The sequence below is a fragment of the Lepidochelys olivacea genome (assembly GCF_965140295.1).
Source record: "Lepidochelys olivacea isolate rLepOli2 genome assembly, chromosome: 1".
Taxonomy (NCBI): Eukaryota; Metazoa; Chordata; order Testudines; family Cheloniidae; genus Lepidochelys; species Lepidochelys olivacea.
In genome coordinates, this window is record NC_140411.1 from 7,304,968 (window position 1) to 7,330,161 (window position 25,194).

General features: G+C 45.6%; 2 protein-coding genes across 2 annotated transcripts in view; one reads left to right on the forward strand and one right to left on the reverse strand.

The window, feature by feature from the left end:
- Positions 1 to 25,194, forward strand: part of LOC311513771 (olfactory receptor 51G2-like) — a gene marked incomplete at both ends in the record, with an annotated part of 350,119 nt that overhangs the window by 288,774 nt on the left and 36,151 nt on the right. The window lies entirely within an intron of this gene.
- LOC311514715 (olfactory receptor 51G2-like) lies at positions 12,238 to 13,173 on the reverse strand (the record flags this gene model as incomplete). Its single annotated transcript, XM_084617384.1, has 1 exon — positions 12,238 to 13,173. The coding sequence occupies one exon, from the start codon at positions 13,171 to 13,173 to the stop codon at positions 12,238 to 12,240; it is 936 nt and encodes a 311-aa protein (XP_084473510.1).

Here is a 25,194-nt window from a genome sequence, read left to right on the forward strand (position 1 = left end):
AGAGTCACTCTGACAGCCCGGCTGACTTCACTGCAATGGCACAGAACATCTGCCAGTGTAAACAGCTTGCAGCCTTTCCCCTTCACTTCACATCGTAAAGATAGTGAAACCTGCCAACATACCCAGTTCCTGCTAGAAGGGGAGCCGCTGACACCAGAGGTCTTCACCCTAAAGGACACGGAGTCATCGGAGAGGTTGCACAGGCAGCAGGCAGTCTCTGTTCAGACAGGGATGCAGGTGTCTTTATAAAACATGCTGGCACAGTCCCCTGGGGGGCCACTTGGCCCTCAGAGAATCTCTGCTGCTTGGCTTTGTGTGCACCAGCTTTAACCCATGTCACAGCCAATGGCAAATTGAAGGAGGCCAAATGATAGGGGACGCGTGGTGATGTTACCTAATTGGACTGTAGCACCAGCCCTGCTGCAGGCTGTATTCTTAGAATCCAGGCTTGTCGTCACTGTTCAAGTGGTGCCGATTAGTGACATGGCTCCCTCAAGGGTGGCTGAGTGGTAATGATGATGCCGTCACAGCTGTGGTCTTGCTGAAATAAAATACAATAGAATAATAACATGGGGCCTGATTACTCCCTGACAGCCCCCTTTTCAGCATTACAAACCCAGGGTGCAGGCCAGGGAAGGGAAGGGAGATTCCTAAAGGTTCCTCTCATGGAAATTTCCCTCAGTTCTTTCCAGTAGGGGAGGACCCTTCCCTTCTCCATGAGGAAAAAGGAATAAGAATGAGGATTTTGGAGGGGCGTGTGGGAGTGTCACGGGGATGCCGGGAGTTTCTGCACAGTCACTAGACCTGTGTTTCCAAGTCATTGCAAAGAATGGACTAACAGACACAGGAGCCTCATCTTAGACGGTCTGGCTGGCAGAAAGCAGTCTGAGGGCAAAGGTCAGCTTCACACCTTGACCCTGTGACACACTGAGCACAGAGCACTGTGGTGACAGGGCCCAGGCTCACATGGGTTTCAGCAAGAGCTGCTTCCACAAGGAATGGGCAAATAGATGGAAAGATGGCCTCAGAGACACAGGGAAACAAGGCTGGATCAGAGCCAGGGTGTAGCCATGGGTGGGCCTTGGGGGGCCAGGGGCCACCCATTTAGCATCAAAGCCCAATCCACCAGCTGGGACTCCTGATTCCATTTTGGTGCCCAGCTGTATCCCTCTCCAGCTGGTGCAGAGAGCTGATTCCCTGGTCTCTTGCCCCAGATGGGGGTGTGCCTTGTGGGGGTGGGTTTGGGCCAGTAGTGGATTAGCCACTAGTCCTGGGCCAATGGTGTCACCCTGCTCCATTCCACCCACCTTCCTCGCCTGAGGTGAAACAAGGTCCGGGTGCGGGGGATTTCCTCTCCCTCCACCTGGCTGTCGTAGAGTGGGTCAGGGCACTAGAATAGAGCTGGGCAGTAGGAATGGGGCAAGCCCAGCATCTCAGAATTGCTGTGCGGGGGAAGCAGAATAAGCCCCCACCACCTCACCACTTGCCCTGATCTCACTCCCCGGCACGAGCACTGGGTGCAAACCCCTTCACCCTTGACCCCATTTCCCCAGCAGGAGGGGGGCTTCAGAAGGGATGGAGAAGGCACCTCAGTTTTTCTGGATGAGCCAGGGCCACACAAAACCCTAATCTGCCCCTGTAGGGGGCGATGGGGCTCCTGAAAGGTGGGTCCACCCAGTTTTCCTGTTCTAGCTACATCACTGTTCCCAAGATCCCATTGGCTTCCCAAAAGAATGTAAATTGGATCGTTTCTGTTTCTTTATCTCCAGAGCAAAGCCTGTCTAACTTAGCTTGTAGTGATATAGGAGCAGGGCCGGATTAATTCTTCTGGGGGCCCAGGGCTATTAAAATGTGTTGCCTCCTGTCATAAATATAAAGGGAAGGGTAAACACCTTTAAAATCGGTTGTGGCCAGAGGAAAAACCCTTTCACATGTAAAGGGTTAAGAAGCTAAAGGTAACCTCGCTGGTACCTGACCAAAATGACCAATGAGGAGACAAGATACTTTCAAAGCTGGAGCGGGGGAGAAACAAAGGTTCTCTCTGTCTGTGTGTTGCTTTTGCCGGAAATAGAACAGGAATGGAGTCTTAGAATTTAGTAAGTAATCTAGCTAGATATGGGTTAGATTTTGTTTTGTTTAAATGGCTGATAAAATAAGCTGTGCTGAATGGAATATATATTCCTGTTTTTGTAACTTAAGGCTTTGCCTAGAGGGATTCTCTATGTTTTGAATCTGATTACCCTGTAAGGTATTCACCATCCTGATTTTGCAGAGGTGATTCTTTTACTTTTTACTTCTACGAAAAGTCTTCTTGTAAGGAAACTGAATGCTTTTTCATTGTTCTAAGATCCAAGGGTTTGGGTCTGTGGTCACCTATGGAAATTGGTGAGGATTTTTATCAAGCCTTCCCCAGGAAAGGGGGTGTAGGTTTTGGGAGGATTGGGGGTGGGGGGAAGTTTCCAAGCTGGCTCTTTCCCTGTTATATATTTATTAGAAGGTATTTATTGGTGGTGGCAGCAATAAAGTCCAAGGGCAAAAGGTAAAATAGTTTGTACCTTGGGGAAGTTTTAACCTAAGCTGGTAAAAATAAGCTTAAGGGGGTTTTCATGCAGGTCCCCACATCTGTACCCTAGAGTTCAGAGTGGGGAAGGAACCTTGACATGGTGGCAGAGTGGTGGGATTATCTTGAAATCATTTTGAGATCAATTTGAGATTTTTTGAACAAGAAGCACAGATTTAAAATGGATTTTTTTTTCCTTTGGGCTGCTGGAAAGCAGGTTTTCAGCTGAAAGGAGGTTTTTGTTTTTTTTTTGTCTCTGCTTTGGGGCCAGAGCAGAGACAAAAGGGAATTGTCTTTTGTGAGCTGGAATTTTCTCTACCTAAAGGTAGGGTAGTTAACCTCCTGCGGGGAAATTCACAAGTCTTCACAGACCTGAAGACTTTTTTTTTTTTTTACCTAAGAGCAACTGCTAGGATAAAGATATTCAGGCCTGTCTGCAAAGGCCTGTACTTTAAGAATGTAGGTGTATTCTTATCACTTGGCTAGTTCTAGAGGTATAAAAGAAAGAATCAAAATCACTGTCTGCCAGTGTAAGGGCCTTCTCTTACTGTGACAGTCTGAGGCCCTGTTCTTAGGCTCAGGCCTTTGACTAAGCAGCAGAGGCAGCCATAAGCTGGGAAGCGACCGGTCACATCCTCACATTCCAAACTAGTCACGTTGAAATAAGGTGCTATTGGGCTGTTAAAGGCACTATCAGGACAGGATTGTATTCCTATCACCTCCAGAGAAAGGGAAGTGCCTAGAAAATGTAAAAGGAAACTTAGTTTGATAGCATCCTGTCTGGCAAGAACTCACTTATCAATAGCTAGGATGTGAAATCCTCACTTCTGTATTGTTTTGTCATTATAGTTCCCACTTTGCTATTGTTTGTCTGTGTAATCTCTGCCTGGTTCTGTGATTGTTCCTGTCTGCTGTATAATTAATTTTGCTGGGTGTAAACTAATTAAGGTGGTGGGATATAATTGGTTACATAATCATGTTACAATATGTTAGGATTGGTTAGTTAAATTTCAGGAAAATGATTGGTTAAGGTATAGCTAAGCCGAACTCAAGTTTTACTATATAATCTGCAGTCAGTCAGGAAGTGAGTGGGGGTGGGTGGGTGAGGGAGATGGGAACAGGGAATGGGGGTAAGAAAATTTGAATCATGTTTTGCTAAAGGGGGAAATGGGAACAGGGAATGGGAGTAAGGAAGTTGGAATCATGTTTGGCTAAGGGTAGGAATGGGAACAGGGACACAGGTGTAAGTGGTGTCAGAGCTGGGAAGGAGGATACTAAGGAAGGAAACTGGAATCATGCTTGCTGGAAGTTCACCCCAATAAACATCAAATTGTCTGCACCTTTTGACTTCGTGTATTGTTGCTCTCTGTTCATGCGAGAAGGACCAGAGAAGTAAGTGGGTGAAGGAATAAGCCCCCTAACAGCAACTAGAGGGGTTTTCTGTCTATTTGCCTGGAGACAAAGGTGTTAGGGGTTTTTTTTTAAGGATTTTTCTGTAGGCAGACAATCACTGTCAGAGAACACAGGTATCCGGTCACATCACAGAAAAATTTTATAAGCCAAGTTTTTGTTTGTTTTATTTCTAACTCTCAGGTGTAAAGTTAGTTAAAAACAGAGAGGTAAACATGACAGATCCCAAAGCAGAAGCAGCCAAAGATGCTGCCCACAGGAGAGCTATGGAGGAAAAGGAAAAAGAATGGAAGCATACACTGGAGATGGAGAAGGCAAAGGCTCAGCAGAATAGCAATCCTTCTCCAGGTACCGCTTCACATCCCAGGAAATTCCCCACCTACAAGGCAGGCGATAATACCAAGGCCTTCTTGAAAACTTGGAAAGGGCCTGCCTTGGGTACAGCATCTCTACAGACCAATACATGGTAGAGCTGAGGCCACAGCTCAGTGGACCCTTAGCTGAGGTGGTGGCTAAAATGCCTAAGGAACACATGAACAAGTGTGAACTGTTTAAAACCAAGGCGAGAGTCAGAATGGGGCTAAAACCCAAGCATTCCCATCTGCAGTTCAGAGCCCTAAGGTGGAAACCAGACGTGTCATTTACCGACATGCCTACTGTTAGAGAGCTTATTCTTTCACTCTCCCACTTCCCTGGTCCTTATCGCATGAACAGAGAGCAACAATACCTGAAGTCCGAAGGTGCAAACAATTCAATGTTTATTGGGGTGAACTTCCAGCAAGCTTAAATCCAAGCTCCTTTTTCCTTATTTTTGAATCCCAACTTACTTCCTCTTTGCCCCTAATTTCTATAGTAATATTCTTAGCTATACCTTAACCAATCCTTCTACTGAAATTTACCTAACCAATCCTAACATATTGTAACATGATTAGCTAAGCAATTATATCTCACCACCTTAATTAGTTTACACCCAGCAAAATTAATTATACAGCAGACAGAAACAATCACAGAACCAAACAGAGACCATGCAAATAAACAATAGCAAAATGGGCAAAATAATACAGAAGTGAGGAGTTCACAACTACATCTATAAAGACATAAGAGTTTCCCAGCTGTGTGTATTTATAAGTGAGTTCTTACCAAACAGAAAACTATCAAACTAAATTTCCTTTTACATCTTCTAGGCTCTTCCCTTTCTCTGGAGGTAATAGATCAGATCACCTTCCTAACAGCCCGATATTGACTGGTTTGGAATGTGAGGATGTGACTGGTTGATTCCCAGCTTATGGTTGCCTCTGCTGCTTAGCCAAAGGCCTTAGCCTAAGAACAGGGCCTCAGACTGTCATGGAGAGAGAAGGCCCTTACACAGATTCTTTCTTGTATACCTCTGTTACTAGCTAAATGATAAACATATACCTACATTATTAGAGTATAGGCCTTTACAGACAGGTCTGAATATCTATATCCTAACACCTACCACACTGTGAAACATTGGGATGCCTGGATATCAGGAGCAAGTGTTAAATCTCCAGAAGATTTGCCCTTCCTAATGCAAATGGAGCAGTTCTTAGAGGGTGTTCCTGAGGAAATAGAAAGATACATCCTAGATGGCAAGCCCAAAACTGTAACTGAGGCAGGGGAGATTGGAGCCAAATGGGTGGAGGTGGCCGAAAAGAAAAAAAAACGGTCACAGTTGGAGCGGATACCAGAAGGGACAACCTCAGACCACAGCCTACTACCGGGGGCAGCCCAAGGCCCTAACTACCCACCAAGGAACCCTCCAGCCACCTTATCATCCCACCACACCATTCTCAAGCAACCCACCTCACCCCAGTGAGCCATCCGCTGGACGATGTTTTAAATGTAACGAGCCAGGGCATGTAAAGGCCAACTGCCCCAAGAACCCCAACAGATTATAGTTCATTGCACCAGAATCACACCAGAGGTCCTCAGGCCCAGATACCTCCCAGATACCCTCCGAGCGGAGTGTGGATGGGAAGAAGGTCACCGCGTGGAGGGACACCAGAGCACAAGCGTTGGCTATCCATGCTTCCTTAGTGGAACCAAATTTCATTGACCCAGAGATCCAAGTGACAATTCAACCCTTCAAGTCCAACTCTTTCAGTTTGCCTACAGCCAAGTTGCCTGTCTGGTACAAGGGCTGGTCAGGAACGTGGACTTTTGCAGTCTATGATGATTATCCCATCCCCATGCTGTTGGGGGAAGACTTGGCCAATCATGTGAAGTGGGCCAAGAGGGTGGGAATGGTCATTCGCAGCCAGGCTAAACAAGCAGATGGTAGCAGATGACAGAACGAGGAGTAATGGTTTCAAGTTGCAGTGGGGGAGGTTTAGATTGGATATTAGGAAAAACTTTTTCACTAAGAGGGTGGTGAAACACTGGAATGCGTTACCTAGGGAGGTGGTAGAATCTCCTTCCTTAGAGGTTTTTAAGGTCAGGCTTGACAAAGCCCTGGCTGGGATGATTTAACTGGGAATTGGTCCTGCTTTGAGCAGGGGGTTGGACTAGATGACCTTCTGGGGTCCCTTCCAACCCTGATATTCTATGATTCTATGATTCTAAGCCGTGAGGCCTAGCTCTGTTTCGGAAACTTCTACCAGGACCCAGTCAAAGGTGACCCAGACCCCAGGCCAATGTCTGCAACAGCAGCAGTGGATCCAGTCCCAGAGACCCAGACGGAACCAGTCCCAGAACCAGAACTGGTGGAACAACCAGCACCAGACCCATTGCCAGCAGGAGGTGGGTGCAGGAGAGGGTGAGGGCTCCAACTGTGCATGTGGGCTCTGGGGTGGGTCTGAGGATGAGGTGTTTGGAGTGCAGGAGGGGGCTCAGGGCAGGGGAGTGGGGTGGGAGTGTGGAGTCTGGGTGGGACTTAGGTTTCAGGAAATGGCTGGGGTTTGGGGTGCATGGCCTGGGCAGGAGTATGGATGTGTAAGGGAGCTCAGGGCTGGGGCAGAGGGTTGGGGTGTGGGGCGCTTCCCTGGGGTAGATCCTATTTGGTGGAGGGCTGCAGATGCCTCCACTCAGCCCTGCACTTGTCTGAAGGTACCACCCCCCACGGAAGGAGCTTCCTGACACTCACAGTATCGTGGCTCTAGCTGGGGGGCGGGGGATGACAGATCCCTGTCACTCATTCCCAGCTTCTGGGAAACAGAGGCTGGGGCACCATACCTTCCCTCTGTGGCTAAGAGCCACTGCTCGACCTCTCCTCCATGAATTTATCTAGTTCTTTTTTGAACCCTGTTATAGTCTTGGCCTTCACAACATCCTCTGGCAAGGAATTCCACGGGTTGACTGTGCATTGTGTAAAGAAATACTTCCTTTTATTTGCGTTAAACCTGCTGCTTATTAAATTTATTTGGTGGCCCCTAGTTCTTCCTTTTTTATTTTCTCCACACCAGTCAGGATTTTATAGACCTATATATATATATATATATATTTTATATATATATATATATTTTATAGATATATTACCAATCAGCAGACCAGGATGTTGATAGATATATAAATATATATATATATATATATATTTTATATATATATATATATATATATATATATATATATATATATATATATATATATATATATATATATATATATATATATATATTTTATAGATATATTACCAATCAGCAGACCAGGATGTTGATAGTGACACAGCCCTGATCTTCTGGTCTCAGAGTATCTGAGCACCTTGAATGTATTTATCCTCCAGTCATCACTGCGAGGCAGGGCCGGGCTGTTATCCACCTGAGCACAGGCTTGGAGACAGCTGATGGCTTGCCCATGGTCACGGACTACAAGAGAATTAAACCCACCTGTCTTGAGTCACAGAGCAGTGCCTAGATCACAGCACCAGGCTTCCAGCCATCTGAGTGGTGACAGGCCCGGATGAAATCTCTGCTTCAGCTGCAGAGCTCCCCCTCCCTGCCATGCTGTCGAGAGCAGGGATGGCAAGGAGCCAGTTACGGAGGTTTGATTCGCTGGCCTGTTCTCCCCCGACCACAGCAGAGTTTAGAGCAGCCTGGATACTTGGCTAACCTCTGCCTGTTTTTAACAGCTTCCAAGAGCATCGCACACTCTGGCCATATCCCTGTGGATCAGGGCCACCACAGAGTGCGCTCTGGGGGCTTGAGGTAGCCCTGCAGGCGCCCTGCTCTTTCCTCTAGGGTTCTTGCAATGACTTACTCTAAGCCAGGAAAATCTAAAACAAGAACTCCCTTTGTGGGTTCACATTTATTCAGTCTTCTCCAAAACACAAAGTCTCCTACTCTCCAGCTTGACCAGTCCGGAACACACTATTGCCCTTGTTGGTGGTGTCTGCATTGCTTCAGACTTGCTGCAACCCCTTTTCCCCTGAGCCCCTCTCCGCCATCTCTTACCACTAGGCCCTGCCCCCCTGCTGCTCTACTTTCCCTGAGGCTCCACCTCCTGGCCACGCCAGAGCTGGGCCATGGTAAGAGCTACTGTGATGTTCGCTTATCAAAATATGACCATGTAGATCACTTTTGCAACCATTGTTATATATTTGCAACAAACTTGTACAAAATGTGGCATGTAAGATGTCTATGAAATGGTTATGTTTTGCTGGTTATGGTTGTGCTGTCTGTCTGCATGTATCATTTTTGTATGTAAAGGTATGACTATTGGCTCTATACCTGGATTTCAAATGTTTGCTCCTGGTAGTATTCAAATTAAGGGCTCATCAAGCCCTTAACTCACAATGGACCATGGGAAACGCCCATCTACACTGAATGGACTGTCCTGGAAACGTACTCTCGGGGTATAGGTAATGATTTTCTGCTGTGACTAAGCAAAATTATGCCTGGACATGTGATTGCTCATGTAATTCCAAACCCCAGCTTGTCACCTGTCATTTTCCACCAGCTGTGCTGAGGGCTTTGTTTGAAACAATGGACTTCCCTCCATGTGGCAGATGCTATAAATTGCTATAAAAGAAACACCTCAATTTTGCTTCTTTCCTGCTCAAGCCTCTGGACTATGAACTTTTACTAATGGGAGCATTCTAACCAATGGGCTGAGGTCCTTCCAATGATTTGGAAGCAACCAGAGACTTATCAAGCCAGCAGCTTATTCCATCACTGCTACAAGCCTGAAATAAGATCTTGGCATTTATTGTATGTATTTGACTCTTTTAACAAATTTTAAATCTCACCTTTCTTTCTTTTTATGAATAAGCCTTTAGATTTTAGATAGCAAAGGATTGGCATCAGAATGATTTTGGGGTAAGATCTGAGTTCTATATTGACCTGCGAGTGTGACTGGTCCTTTGGAATCAAATGAACCTGTTATTATATTAAATTGGTTTTAAAGAACCAAACATCTTTAAATCTAGTGTTTTGATGGGGATATAAGGACTGGAATATCTAAGGAAACTGCTTTTATGACTTCTTGTTAGCCATTGTTGTCAAACAGAAATTCACTTTATGTTGCTACTCTGGTATATCTCATAGGAGAATAATCACCAGTTTTGAGGTCTGTCTGCTCTATTTCTCAGCAGTTTGTTCTGAATTTGATTTTCGCAGTTGTGATCCACAAAAGCATGGTTACAGCTACCCCGGGAGCCCAGGCTGCTGTTGGGATTCCCAGAGTCTCTGCCTTCTCTGGGGATTCGTCCTGAGGAGCAGACACATAGGCTGGAGCATTCTCTTGTCCCCCTAGTCCCCTGTAGGGCAGGTAGAGGATATGGGGCTCCTCACAGGGGCACTGTCTCCCTGATCAGGTCTTTCCATGGCCCAGCTCTGGCCTCTGGCTTGGACAGGAGGTGGAGCCTCAGTGGAAGAGGAGGAGCAGGGACTGGACCACCAGGGGAAGGAAGGGGGGCAGGGACGGGGTCACCGAGGGGTCACTGCCCCCTTTCCCGGCCTGTGTCCCGCTTTTGACTTTTGAAAAGGTGGTCACCCTACTCTGAATGGGCTGGGCTGGGATAGGAGCTAGCAGGTATAGGAGGTAGCCCTAAAACTGAGCTGAGGCCAGTTTCTACAGTCTTGCATCGCTGGGGCAGCACAAATGGAGCGGATGGGGAGGGAACCTAGGCCTGGGTCTCTTACCAGGACTCCTGTGTGTCCGACCACTACTCACACATGCAGTTCTGCCCTGCCTCAGTGGGGAGTGGACTGAGCAGGTGTGCTGTGTGTAAAGCCGTGATTGGAGGGGTTGCCTGAATGGCCTCTCCTGGTGCACCTGCATTAATCATGTCTCTCACAACATTCAGTCACTAGCACCTGCCTGAGTGTGCAGGAGAAGACTGAGTGACTGTGCCCCTTGAATAGCCCCGTCCACAGCTGGTGCAGCACCCACGGGTCATGCTGCACCCAGAGCGCTCAGGAAGGGCCAGGACTGTGACTGCAAAACAGCTCTGCAGCATTCTTCATGGCCCCTGGATGTTTAATCAGAGATGGGACAGGGACAGACCAAGTCTAATGGGAAACAGCATCCACGTCCCTTCTCCTTATTGACTGTATCGACAAGAATTGTGAGGTCGGATCAGCCACCAATCCCACCAATCCCCTGGCTCTCCAGGAACAGTCACTTTGTAAGTGCTGCTGCCTGCCTTGGTCTCCCTCCCGCAGTGCCCTGTCCCCCCTCACCAGTCTTAGACCCTCTCTACGGAATGGAGATCATGTCATCTTGGATATATGGGTCCAGGATGGAATAGGTAGCCCATGTTTTTCGTCTCCCATGTTGTTAGAGAGCTTATTCCTTCACTCTCCCACATTCCTGGTCCTTTCCGCATGAACAGAGAGCAACAATACCCGAAGTCCAAAGGTGCAAACAATTTGATGTTTATTGGGGTGAACTTCCAGCAAACTTAAATACAAGTTCCTTTTTCCTTATTTTGAATCCCAACTTACTGCCTGTTTGCCCCTAATTTACATAGTAAAATACTCAGCTATACCTTAACCAATCCTTCTACTGAAATTTACCTAACCAATCCTAGCATATTGTAACATAATTTTCTAACCAATTATATCCCACCACTTTAATTAGTTTACATCCAGCAAAATTAATTATACAGCAGACAGAAACAATCACAGAACCAGACAGAAACCATGCAAATAAATATAGCAAAGTGGGATTTATAATGACAAAACAATGCAGAACTGAGGATTTCACAATGACATCTATGAAGACATAAGGGTTTCCCAACTGCGTCTATTGATAAGTGAGTTCTTACCAGACAGAAACCTATCAAACTAAATTTCCTTTTACATCTTCTAGGCTCTTCCCTTTCTCTGGAGGTGATAGATTGGGTCACATTCCTAACAGCCCCAGATGTCCTTATTTCAATATGACTAATTTGGAAAGTGAGGATGTGACCGTTCGCTTCCCAGCTTATGGCTGCCTCTGCTGCTTGGCCAAAGGCATTAGCCTAAGAACAGGGACTCAGACTGTCACAGTGAGAGAAGACCCTTACACAGATTCTTTCCTTTATATCTCTATAACTAGTTAAATGATAAACATACACCTAAATTCTTAAACTATAGGCCTTTACAGGCAGGCCTGAATGTCTATATCCTAACACATGCCACAGGAGTCAGGTGGTGAACTGACCCTTGTTAAGGAAAAGTTAGCACATGTGACTCCATGTTGGTTTGGGGCCCACCGTTGTCTAAAAGCAAGCACATCATGCACCAGGAGGAGTGTTCCTTAGACACTGCATCCCTGTGAAAATCCTCCCCCTTGTCTCCAGCCTGCCTTGACTCCCAGTATCTGTTTTTTGTCAGTCTCTAACTCCCTATCTCCTGGCCTTTGATGTGAAGCCTCCCATCCTGATAATAAAAGTTACTGATGCATGGCTTTAGGACCATGCTGTGTAATTAACATACTGGTTTAGCACAAGGAATGCACCAACCAGGGATAGGTGGTAGATAAGAAAAGGGTTTGTGTATTGGCTAAGGTTTCCAATGCATGAGGGCAACATGCTTTGTTAAAAGTGTATAACCTTTGTATAATCTGTATTCGGGGTCCCCTCCTGGCTAGCAGGGGGGCACCAAACTTGAGCGTAATAAACTTGGTGTTTTTTGGGAATTCTGCAGTTGTGGACTTCGTTTATGTGCCTCAGCCTAGATTCGAACTGTGCGTGACCTATCAGGTATAATTCTCAGCATTTGTGTGCGTCACCTATAAGGTATAATTCACAGCATTTGTGTGCGTGTCCTACCAGGTATAATTTGCAGCAGTTGTGTGCGTGTCCTATCAGGTATAATTCGTAACACCCTTCACTTCATGAACACCCTGATTATCCTCACACGAAGGTGTTTGCTTTTCACGCTGTACACAATTGGGTTCATCAGTGGTGGGAGAAGCAAGGACATGTATCCCAGGAGAATCTGAAGTAAGGGATAAGAGCCCTTCCCAAACCTGCGTATCATAGACAAGCTGATCTCTGGTGTGTAGAAGAGCAGAAGGGCGCAGAGGTGGGAGACACAGGTGTTCAGAGCCCTCAGGCACTCGTCGTAGGACGCGATGCTCAGCACTGTTTTGAGGATCATCACATAAGAAAGGAGGATGAGCAGCAAGTCCAGCCCCATCTGGAAGAGTTTAGTAAACAACCCATAGATGCTGTTGACTCTGATATCCGAACAAGCCATTGTCATGACTTCCCGGTGCACACAGTAGGAATGGGAAAGGACATTTGCTCGACAGTATTGGAACCGTTTCAGGAGAAAGGGAAGTGGAAGTATTAGGACCATCGCTCTTAGCACAGACACCAGTCCCATCTTGCCTATTCTCGGTGGGGTTAAGATGGAAGCATATCTTAGTGGGTTATGGATTGCAATGAAGCGGTCAAAGGCCATCAACAACAGCACAGAGGATTCAATGTATTGAAACAAGTGGATGAAGAAGAGCTGGGCTAAACAGGCATTGAGGCTGATCTCCCTAGAGTTAAACAAGTATATGCCCAGTATCGTCGGTATGGTGGTTATGGATATGCCAAGGTCTGTGATGGCCAACATGGAAAGGAAAATGTACATGGGCTCATGGAGGCTTGGATCTGTTTTTACAATAAACAGAATGACTGAATTTCCTACTATTGAAATAACATACATGAAGCAGAAGGGGATAGAAATCCAGAGATGTGCGTCTCTATGACCGGGTAGCCCGGAGAGAAGGAATATTACAGATTTTAATTTGGTGTCATTGACAGCTGACATAATGTACTGGGCAGGTGCGAGGAGTTCTGAAATGCCCTTCCTAAAAGAAAAATAAGAGGAGATTAGATGATATTTAGCAAGAAATCATTCTGCTCTCAGTGCACATCTACAGACTCCCAGAGCTCAAGGTAGATAAGCAAAAACATACTGTTGGATTTACATGGATCAGATTAATCAGACTGGATCAGACTTGTAGTCCATCTCCCCCAGTAACCAGTGGCCATGTCCAGATGCTTCAGAGGAAGATGGAAGAAGCCCTGAAATAGGCAGCTATGAGATAAACTGCTCCCAGGGAGTTTCCCCCTGATACCCACTAGTTAGACATATTTTGTGGTGTAAATCTCCAAAACCTTTTTAAAACAATCCTGTCTACTGTAATTGGATTTTCTGGTTACTCAGTCTCTCTTTGGATCCTGCTAAATTCTGCGGCCTACTTGAGCACAGTATGATTTTACCACTGTGATCTTAGAACATGAGAGCATACTAGGGACGGCCATACTAGGTGAAATTAAAGGTCCATCTAGACCAGTATCTTGTCTTCGACAGTGGCTTATGCCAGGTGCCCCAGAGGGAATGAGCAGAATAGGTCATCATCAAGTGATCCATTGTCCATTAATCTATGTAGTTCTCTTTTGAACTCTGTTATACCCTTCACACAGATACCCTCACCTCTGAGTGTGGCCCCTTGTATCATGGCATGTGTGTAAATACATGGGAAATGCATGGTGAAAATGGTCATTTGATTTATCTGCCCTGCACTGATGTTATTTTTAAATGTGATTTATAGCTTCATTATATGAATTCTCTTTTTTTCTGCGCTCCTAACAGTCCAGGTTATGCAACTGCCTCTTTCTAGCATATGGTATAAATTTTTAGGGTCAGGTTCTTAATTCAATAACAGTGATATCAACAGCCTCATGCCAGACTTCCATATGTAAATTCAATCAGAATCAGGCTCTATTAACTTACCATTACCAAATGCTCCCTCTGATAAACTCTGACCCCCAAGAATCCCTCCAAGAAAAGCTGAAGGGCTTTGCCTGGCCAATGTTGATGGAATGCAGAGACCCTACAGGCTTTTCTTTATCCCCCCGGAACCTGCATTCTCTCACCATGCAGTGGTCTGTAGCTATTGGGAAAATTACAAGCTAACACTGACAGTTATTTCAGCTGGGCAGAGGAAGAGTTGACATCACATCACATACCACAAGCCCTGGTATCACACTAATATCCACTTGAGTGTACAAGTTACTTTCAGTCATGCTCATGTAATTGGTGACAGGGGCCAATTAGATAAAACATCCTTTACACTCCCCTTTCCTAAGCTAAACTCTTTGCTGAAACACAGACCAGTGGTTCTGGTCTCTCACGACTTTTTGGAAAGTCTTGCACAGGGCTTGGAGAGTTACTGAGTGCATGACTCTGAATGTAAGTGTTAGAAACAGCTTCTAGTCAGTTACCAGGAGACAGTGTCATACAACTGTCACTGAACAAAGAAATAATATCACAAACCCATTGCAAACAGTATGTGGAGCGCTTCTGAAATACTTTCTAAAGCCAAAGCCATAAAGCAGTAAAGTTACCACTGCTCCTTCCTGCAGAGATTCTAACAACTCTGTTCCTGGCTTTCGATATACAATCATTACATGGAAGTTCTGTTTGTAATATTTGTATTACAATGAATAGTTTTGGCATAACATTCACACTTCTGTACCTTAGTATGCACATGTCAACCACAGGTGCTGAACCCACTCGGACCTGCTCGGGAAGCACAGTTGACCCACACTGTGCTGAAGCCCAGTGCCCAGTCTGAGTGTGGGAGAATTGAGGGATTCCAGCCCATTAGCGGGAAGGCTACAAGGCCTGACATTTTGCACTCAGAGACCAGAGAAAGGGCAGAGATGCTGGTAGCCCTATAACTATAGGGCAAAAATATGCCCTCTCAGACCTGTTACCATAAAGCTGGGAGCTGGGATTGTTTAGCCTGCAGAAGAGAAGAATGAGGGGGGATTTGATAGCTGCTTTCAACTACCTGAAAGGGGGTTCCAAAGAGGATGGCTCTAGACTGTTCTCAATGGTAGCAGATGACAGAACGAGGAGTAATGGTCTCAAGTTGCAGTGCGGGAGGTTTAGATTGGATATTAGGAAAAACTTTTTCACTAAGAGGGTGGTGAAACACTGGAATGCGTTACCTAGGGAGGTGGTAGAATCTCCTTCCTTAGAGGTTTTTGAGGTCAGGCTTGACAAAGCCCTGGCTGGGATGATTTAACTGGGAATTGGTCCTGCTTTGAGCAGGGGGTTGGACTAGATGACCTTCTGGGGTCCCTTCCAACCCTGATATTCTATGATTCTATGATTCTATGAAAGCAATGAAGCTCTGAATTCCTGAGTTCACAATCAAGCCGGAGAATAAAAGCTTTGAAAATGCATGTGCTGATTAAATTTCCAGGAGCAAATAAACCCGAGTAAATTTGGGAACTAGTCACTGACATTCTGTGGGGTCTCCTGTCACTCAGCCCCGGCTGGATTGAGCCCAGAGCACACGGAACCTCTAGAAATGGGACCCCTAGAGAAATCCTGACTTGGGGCATCAGGGTTTTAACTCTCCAAGCTCCGGTTTCTGTGTAAATTGAATAACCTACTGAGCACCTTGGGAACATGCAGGGGAGGGGTTCCAAAGCTCCCTAATTCTGCCTCTCCTCCTGCCCCTGTTACTGAGTCACTCTGACAGCCCAGCTGAGTTCGCTGCATTGGTACAGAACATCTTCAAATTTAAACAGCTTGCAACCTTTCCCCTTCACTTCATATTGTAAAGATAGTGAAACCTGCCAACATACCCAATTCCTGCTAGAAGAGGAGCCACTGACACCAGAGGTTTTCACCCTAAAGGACAAGCAGTCATTGGAGTGGTTTCACAGGCAGCAGGCAGTATCTGTTCAAATAGGGAGGCTAGTGTCTTTATGAAGCACGTTTGCATATTCCCTTGGGGGCAACTTGGCCCTCAGGGAATCTCAGCTGCTTGGCTTCCTGTGCAGCAGCTTTAACCCCTATCACAGCCAATGGCAAAGTGCAGGAGGCCAAATCACAGGGGACACATGGTGATGCTACCTAATTGGACTGCAGCACCCTGCTGCAGGCTGTATTCCTAGAATCAGGGCTTGTCCACACAGTCACCAGACTGGTATTTGTAAGCCATTGCAAACAATGGAGCAAAAGACACAGGAGCCTCATCTTAGATGATCTAGCTGGCAGAAAGTAGTCTGAGCCCTGGTCTACACTACGGGAGTTAGGTGTAATTTAGCCACGTTAGGTCGATTTTAAAATGAATGCGTCTACACAAGCAACCCCGTTCGGTCGACCTAAAGGTCTCTTAAAATGAACTTCTGTACTCCTCTCCAGCGAGGAGAGTAGTGGTAAATCCGACCTTGCTGGGTCAAATTTGGGATGGTGCCTTTTATCCAAACACAAACAGACCAGCATGAACAGGGTCCTTTTACTGTTCCCTTACAAAAATTCCCCTATTTCAAACAGGTAACCATGAATGATATCATTCTCCTGAGGCTAACACGGAAAGATATAGACCCAATGTTGCTTGAAGGCAACCAAAACCCAGGACCATTCGCTGCCATGCTTTGTGCTGCAATGATTCCAGACTACTTGCTACTGGTTTGGCATGGTAAAGTGTCTTACCATGTAGGACAAAATAAGGCAGCCCTCCCCAGAAACCTTCTGCAAAGGATTTCAGAGTACCTACAGGAGACCTTCATGGAGATGTCCCTGGAGGATTCCCACTCCATCCCCAGACACGTTAACAGACTTTTCCAGTAGCTGTACTGGCCGCGAATGCATCCCAAGTCTCCACCATGCAGTGGAGGGAGGAGTGAAGGGATTATCCCAAATAGCCACGCTGAGGGGTGGGGGGAGGTGTGTGCTGCACATCCACGCGAAAACCACAGCCCCTCCTTTTAAATGGCAAACCCAACTGAAATTGCTTACTATGGAAAGGAGGGCGCTGCAGTTTGAAAACATTCCCACGTGTTATGAAGGCGTTAGAAGCCAAACCCACATACCCTTTCGTTTACCATGGCTGCCTGGAAACTGAATTCTGTTGCCCAGCCATGTGTGATGTGTCACCATACTGGCAGGTGCTCAATATAAAAGGCAAAATACAACCTTGTACCTAAAGCACGTGTGCTGTCTGCTGTGAATTGCTTGATTCACTGTGAAAGAGTCTCCCTTTTCTTCTCTTAAATGTATCATCTTAAATTTTATCACCTTTTTATTATCCCATAGGTGCAAATGTTTCTATGCTCCCCCTATCATCTCAGTCCCTGAGATTATCACAGATTAGAAGGCGAAAAAAACGCACTCGCCATGACATGTTTTCCGAGCTCATGCAGTCCTCCCACGCTGATAGGGCACAGCTGAATGCATGGAGGCATTCAGTGGCAGAGTCCAGGAAAGCATTAAGTGAGCACGATGAGAAGAGGCAGGATGCAATGCTGAGGCCAATGGGGGAGCAAACGGACATGCTCAGGCATCTGGTGGAGCTGCAGAGAAACCAGTGAGAGCACAGACCACCCCTACAACCACTTTACAACCACCTGCCCTCCTCCCCAAGTTCCATATCCTCCTCACCCAGACACCCAAGAAAGCAGGGCGGGGGGAGGGGGGAGGCTCTGGGCACCCAGCCACTGCACTCCAGAGGATGGCCCAAGCAACAGAAGACTCTCATTCAAACAGTTTTGATTTGTAGTGTGGCTACAATAAACAATGTGGCCTTGTCCTTCCCTCCTCCTCCACCCCATCCAACTGCTCCCCCCCCCCCCCGGGTACCTTATCAGTTGTATCCCTTTTTATTATTTAATTAAAAAAGAATGCATGGTTTCAAAACAGTAGTGACTTTATTTCCTTTGCCAGCTGTGATAGAAGGGGGGCGGGTGGCTGGCTTACAGGGAATTAAAATCAACAAAAGGGGAGGGTTTGCATCAAGGAGAAACACACACATCTGTCACACCATAGCCTGGCTAGTCATGAAACTGGTTTTCAAAGCCTCTCTGATGTGCAGAGCACTTTGCTGTGCTCTTCTATTTGCCCTGGTGCCTGGCTGTTCAAAATTGGCAGCCAGGCAATTTGCCTCAACCTCCCACCCCACCAGAAACATCTCCCCCTTACTCTCACAGATATTATGGAGCACACAGCAAACAGTAATAACAATGAGAATATTGCTTGCACTGAGGTCTAACCTAGTCAGCAAACAGCACCAGCGAGCTTTTAAACATTCAAAGGCACATTCTACCACCATTCTGCACTTGCTCAGCCTATAGTTGAACTGCTCCTTACAACAGTCCAGGCTGCCTATGCATGGCTTAATGAGCCATGGGAGCAAGGGGTAGGCTGGGTCTCCGAGGATAATGATTGGCATTTAAACATCCCCAACAGTAATTTTCTGGTCTGGGAAGTAAGTCCCTTCTTGCAGCTGTTCAAACAGCCCGGAGATCCTAAAGATGTGAGCGTCATGCACCTTTCCCGGCCATCCCACGTTGGTGTTGGTGAAATGTTTCTTGTGATACACCAGAGCTTGCAGCACCATTGAGAAGTACCCCTTGCAGTTTATGTACTGGTTGGCAAGGTGCTCCAGTGCCAAGATAGGGATATGGGTTCCGTCTATCGCCCCACCACAGTTAGGGAAACCAATTGCAGCAAAGCCATCCACTATGACCTGGACATTTCCAAGAGTCACTACCCTTGATAGCAGAGTGTCAGGGTTCCCTCCGCACTCTGAACTCTGTAGTACAGATGTGGGACCCACATGAAAGACCCCCTAAGCTTATTTCTACTAGCTTAAGTTAAAATCTTCCCCAAGGCACAAATCCTTTGTCCTTGGACAGATGGTATTATGCCACCACCAAATGATTTAGACAAGATTCAGGGAAAGGACCACTTGGAGTTCCTATTCCCGCAAAATATCCTCCCAAGTCCCTTCACCCCCTTTCCTGGGGAGGCTTGAGAATAATATCCTAACCAATGGTTACAAAGTGAGCACAGACACCAACACCCCTGAATCTTTAGGACACTGAAAATCAATCAGGTTCTTAAAAAAATATTTAAAGAAAAGATAAAAGAATCACCTCTGTGAAATCAGGAGGGAAGATAACTTGACAGGGTAACAAAGGATTCAAAAACACAGAGGAACCCCTCTAGATTTAGTTTCAAAGTTACAAAAACAGGAATAAACCTCCCTCTAGCAAAGGGGAAATTCACAAGCTAAAACAAAAGATAATCTAACACGCCTTGCCTGGCTTTTACTTACTTTTTTTGTAATATTAGAGACATGTTAAGGAGTGTTTGGAGGAGGTGGATTTCTGACTGACTCCCCTCAGTCCAGAGAAAAAACACACAAACAAAGACAACAAACAAAGCCTTCCTCCCCATCCCCAGATTTGAAAGTATCTTCTTTCCCCATTGGTTCTTTTGGTCAGGTGCCAACCAGGTTATTTGAAATTCTTAACCCCTTACAGGTAAGGGGGGAATTCTAGGCTACTCTTGGCAGTAGGGTTATGACAGTCAGTTATGACAGATGGAAATTGTTGATATCATGGTCACTATGGACGTAGAAGCTGTCATAAATATAAAGGGAAGGGTAAACCCCTTTGAAATCCCTCCTGGCCAGGGAAAAGCTCCTCTCACCTGTAAAGGGTTAAGAAGCTAAAGGTAACCTCGCTGGCACCTGACCAAAATGACCAATGAGGAGACACGATACTTTCAAAAGCTGGGAGGAGGGAGAGAAACAAAGGGTCTCTGTCTGTCTATATGCTGTTTCTGCCGGGGATAGACCAGGAATGGAATCTTAGAACTTTTAGTAAGTAATCTAGCTAGGTATGTGTTAGATTATGATTTCTTTAAATGGCTGAGAAAAGAATTGTGCTGAATAGAATAACTATTTCTCTCTGTGTATCTCTTTTGTAACTTAAGGTTTTGCCTAGAGAGGTTCTCTATGTTTTGAATCTAATTACCCTGTAAGGTATCTACCATCCTGATTTTACAGAGGTGATTTCTTTACTTCTATTTACTTCTATTTCTATTAAAAGTCTTCTTGTAAGAAAACTGAATGCTTTTTCATTGTTCTCAGATCCAAGGGTTTGGGTCTGTGGTCACCTATGCAAATTGGTGAGGCTTTTTACCAAACCTTGTCCAGGAAGTGGGGTGCAAGGTTTTGGGAAGTATTTTGGGGGGAAAGACGTTTCCAAACAGCTCTTCCCCAGTAACGAGTATTTGTTTGGTGGTGGTAGCAGCCAATCCAAGGACAAAGGGTGGAATATTTTGTACCTTGGGGAAGTTTTGACCTAAGCTGGTAAAGATAAGCTTAGGAGGTTTTTCATGCAGGTCCCCACATCTGTACCCTAGTGTTCAGAGTGGGGAAGGAACCTTGACAGAAGCCCTCTACACCAACACTCCACACAAAGATGGACTACAAGCCATCAGGAACAGTATCCCCGATAATGTCACAACAAACCTGGTGGCTGAACTTTGTGACTTTGTCCTCACCCATAACTATTTCACATTTGGGGAAAATGTATACCTTCAAATCAGTGGCACTGCTATGGGTACCCGCATGGCCCCACAGCATGCCAACATTTGTATGGCTGACTTAGAAAAACGCTTCCTCAGCTCTCGTCCCCTAAGGCCCCTACTGTACTTGCGCTACATTGATGACATCTTCATCATCTGGACCCATGGAAAAGAAGCCTTTGAGGAATTCCACCATGATTTCAACAATCTCCATCCCACCATCAACCTCAGCCTGGACCAGTCAACACAAGAGATCTACTTCCTGGACACTATGGTGCTAATAAGAGATGGTCACATAAACACCACCCTGTACCGGAAACCTACTGACTGCTTTCCTACCTACATGCCTCCAGCTTTCATCCAGGCCACACCACACGATCCATTGTCTACAGCCAAGCTCTACGATACAACCACATTTGCTCCAACCCCCTCAGACAGAGACAAACACCTACAAGATCTCTATCAAGCATTCTTACAACTACAATACCCACCTGCTGAAGTGAAGAAACAGACTGACAGAGCCAGAAGAGTACCCAGAAGTCACCTACTACAGGACAGGCTCAACAAAGAAAATAACAGAAGGCCACGAGCCATCACCTACAGCCCCCAACTAAAACCTCTCCAACACATCATCAAGGATCTACAACCTATCCTGAACAACGACCCATCACTCTCACAGATCTCGGGAGACAGGCCAATCCTTGTGTTGCCGGCACAGCGTGCCTGAGGCAAGCAACAGCAGGGGTTCGTTGCCCGGTAGGCGTAACCCAATAATCACAATGGGGTGGAAAAGTTGAAAAGTTTATTTGGAATTCCAAAGAATGGTACAGGGAGAGAAATCTCAAATCCTGCACATCAGAGCAGGTCATTACACACACTTTTATATTCCTTAATGCTACTGCACTAGACATCAGCCAATCAAAGCTTTGCACAAATACTCTGCCTTCCTTATATGGATTACAACAATGTTTATTTCCTGTAACCTCTAACAAGCATTCCTAGCAACTTAAACAACCAGCACATACTGTCTGGCCTTGTAACAGCCTCCTCCTGTTATCTTTAACTTGGCGTCAGCAAACCTTACACTACAAGGCTTTATCTGCGGCTGCAAAATTGTTTTAAGAGCAAAAGAGCTTACTCAAACCAGCCAGGCCTGAGTTCTGTTAAGGGGGGTTGACAAGAAGTCCTTAGGCCTAGAGTAGGGAGACTTCCTCTACCCTTATGGCCTTCCATCCCCTCAACTTAACTAGTGGCCATGCCCTGGGGTCCTCAACACTTGCTTACACACAGCCCCCCAACCTGAAGCAAATACTCACCAGCAAACACACACCACATAACAGAACCACTAACCCAGGATCCTATCCTTGCAACAAAGCTCATTGCCAACTGTGTCCCATATCTATTCAGGGGACACCATCATAGGGCCTAATCACATCAGCCACACTATTAGAGGCTCGTTCACCTGCACATCCACCAATGTGATATATGCCATCATGTGCCAGTAATGTCCTTCTGCCATGTACATTGGTCAAACTGGACAGTCTCTACATAAAAGAATAAATGGACACAAATCAGATGTCAAGAATTATAACATTCAAAAACCAGTTGGAGAACACTTCAATCTCTCTGGTCACTCGATTACAGACCTAAAGGTGACAATACTTCAACCAAAAAATCTTCAAAAACAGACTCCAAAGAGAGACTGCTGAACTGGAATTAATTTGCAAACTGGATACAATTAACTTAGGCTTGAATAGAGACTGGGAGTGGATGGGTCATTACACAAAGTAAAACTATTTCCCCATGTTTATTTCCCCCCACCCCCCGTTCCTCAGACGTTCTTGTCAACTGCTGAAAATGGCCCACCTTGATTATCACTACAAAAGTTCCCCCCTCCCGCTCTCCTGCTGGTAATAGCTCATCTTAAGTGATCACTCTGGTTACAGTGTGTATGGTAACACCCATTGTATCATGTTCTCTATGTATATAAATCTCCCCACTGTATTTTCCACTGAATGAATCCGATGAAGTGAGCTGTAGGTCACGAAAGCTTATGTTCAAATAAATCTTTAGTCTCTAAGGTGCCACAAGTACTCCTTGTTAGAGGGCTTATTCCTTCACCCATTTACTTCCCTGGTCCTTCTCGCATGAACAGAGAGCAACAATACCCGAAGTCCAAAGGTGCAAACAATTCGATGTTTATTAGGGTGAACTTCCAGCAAGCATGATTCCAGTTTCCTTCCTTAGTATCCTCCTTCCCAGCTCTGACACCACACAGCCTTACACCTGAGTCCCTGTTCCCATTAGTACCCTTAGCCAAACATGATTCCAACTTCCTTACTCCCATTCCCTGTTCCCATTTCCCCCTTTAGCAAAACATGATTCCAATTTTCTTACCCCCAGTCCCTGTTCCCATCTCCCTCACCCACATGCCCATGCCCATGCCCACCCCCACCCACACCCACACCCTTCCTCATTGACTACAGATTATATAGTAAAACTTGAGTTCTGCTTAGCTATACCTTAACCAATCATTTTCCTGAAATGTAACTAACCAATCCTAACATATTGTAACATGATTATGTAACCAATTATATCCCACCACCTCAATTAGTTTACACCCAGCAAAATTAATTATACAGCAGACGGGAACAATCACAGAACCAGACAGAGATTATACAGACAAACAACAGCAAAGTGGGAACTATAATGACAAGACAATACAGAAGTGAGGATTTCACATCCCAGCTATTGATAAGTGAGTTCTTGCCAGACAGGATGCTATCAAACTAAGTTTCCTTTTACATTTTCTAGGCACTTCCCTTTCTCTGGAGGTGATAGGAATACAATTCTGTCCTGATAGTGCCTAACAGCCCAATAGCACCTTATTTCAATGTGACTAGTTTGGAATGTGAGGAGGTGACCGGTCGCTTCCTAGCTTATGGCTGCCTCTGCTGCTTAGCCAAAGGCCTTAGCCTAAGAACAGGGCCTCAATCTGTCACAGTAAGAGAAGGCCCTTACTCCAGCAGACAGTGATTTTGATTCTTTCTTTTATACCTCTATCACTAGCCAAGTGATAAGAATACACCTAAATTCTTAGAGTATAGGCCTTTACAGACAGGCCTGAATATCTATATCCTAACACTCCTTTTCTTTTTACTGAGAGGAAAGTGACCTATATTAATGAGCTTGCATTGTGCAGATCTCTGTGTAGTGCAAGATGGTATGAATCTGGGTTTATACTCCACGAAGGGTGGAAGGCTGGGGAGCTGGGAAATTGGCTGTTGTCTCCTGTTTGTCCTTGAGTGGCTTAGGAATAAAACACTCAGGTAGCTTAGTTGGGTGTGTGGCATCACCTGCTCTCGCGCTGGGTAACAGCGTTGCCTGGAGAAGCCAGCAGAGCAGTGTGAGAGAGGCCAGCCCAGCTGCCTGGATAAGGGGGCTCAATAGTTCCATTGGCTCCCAGACTGCACCCCAGGGGGACAACCCATCACAGAGTTTTTACAACAAACTGATAAATTAAACAGTAAAAGTCACTAGGACCAGATGATATTCACCCAAGAGTTCTGCAGGAACTCAAATATCAAATTGCAGAACAATTAACTGTGGCGTGTAACCTATCACTTAAATCAGCCTCTGGACCAGAGGACTGGCAAATAGCTAATGTGATGCTGATTTTTAAAAAAGGCTGCGGTGGTGATCCTGTCACTTACAGGCCTGTAATCCTAGCTTCAGTACAAAGCAAACTGGTTGAAACTATAGTAAAGAACAGAATGATCATAAATGGTCTGGAAAAAGGGGTAAAAAAATGAGGGGGCAAAATTTGCAGACGAGACAAAATTATTCAATATACTTAACTCCAAAGTAGAATATGATAAGTTACAAAGGGATCTCAGAAAACTTGGTGACTGGGGAACAATTTTTTTTGCTTGACAAATATAAAGTACTGCATATTGGAAAAAAAAATCCAACTATACATACAAAATGATGGTTCCAAATTAGTTGTTGCCACTCAAAAAAGAGATCTGGGAGTCATTGTGGATACTTCTCTGAAAACGTCTGCTCAATGTGCGGAGGCAGTCAAAAGAAAAGCTAGTTGAATATTGGGAACCAGAGGTGGTGGATATAAAATGTCAGGACAGGCTAAGCCTCCCCTGGTGCAGCTGTGGCCTCCAGATGCCAGTTGTGGGGTTTACACAGGGAAATGTTTGCATATTATTATGTGCCATGTAGATTCTAGTGTGGCTGAGGAGGCAGAATGTGCTACTTAGTTTCCTGGGTTCATTTGTAATCTCCGTGGCCTCAATGGAGATTACTGATGAACCCAGGAAGCTGAGTTGGCCAATCCGACTCTGCTTTGCTGGTGACACAGCCAGCCTCTCCAGGCCCTGTTATCACCCAACACGACAGTAGGTGGTGCCACACACCCAACTAAGATGCCTGAGTGCT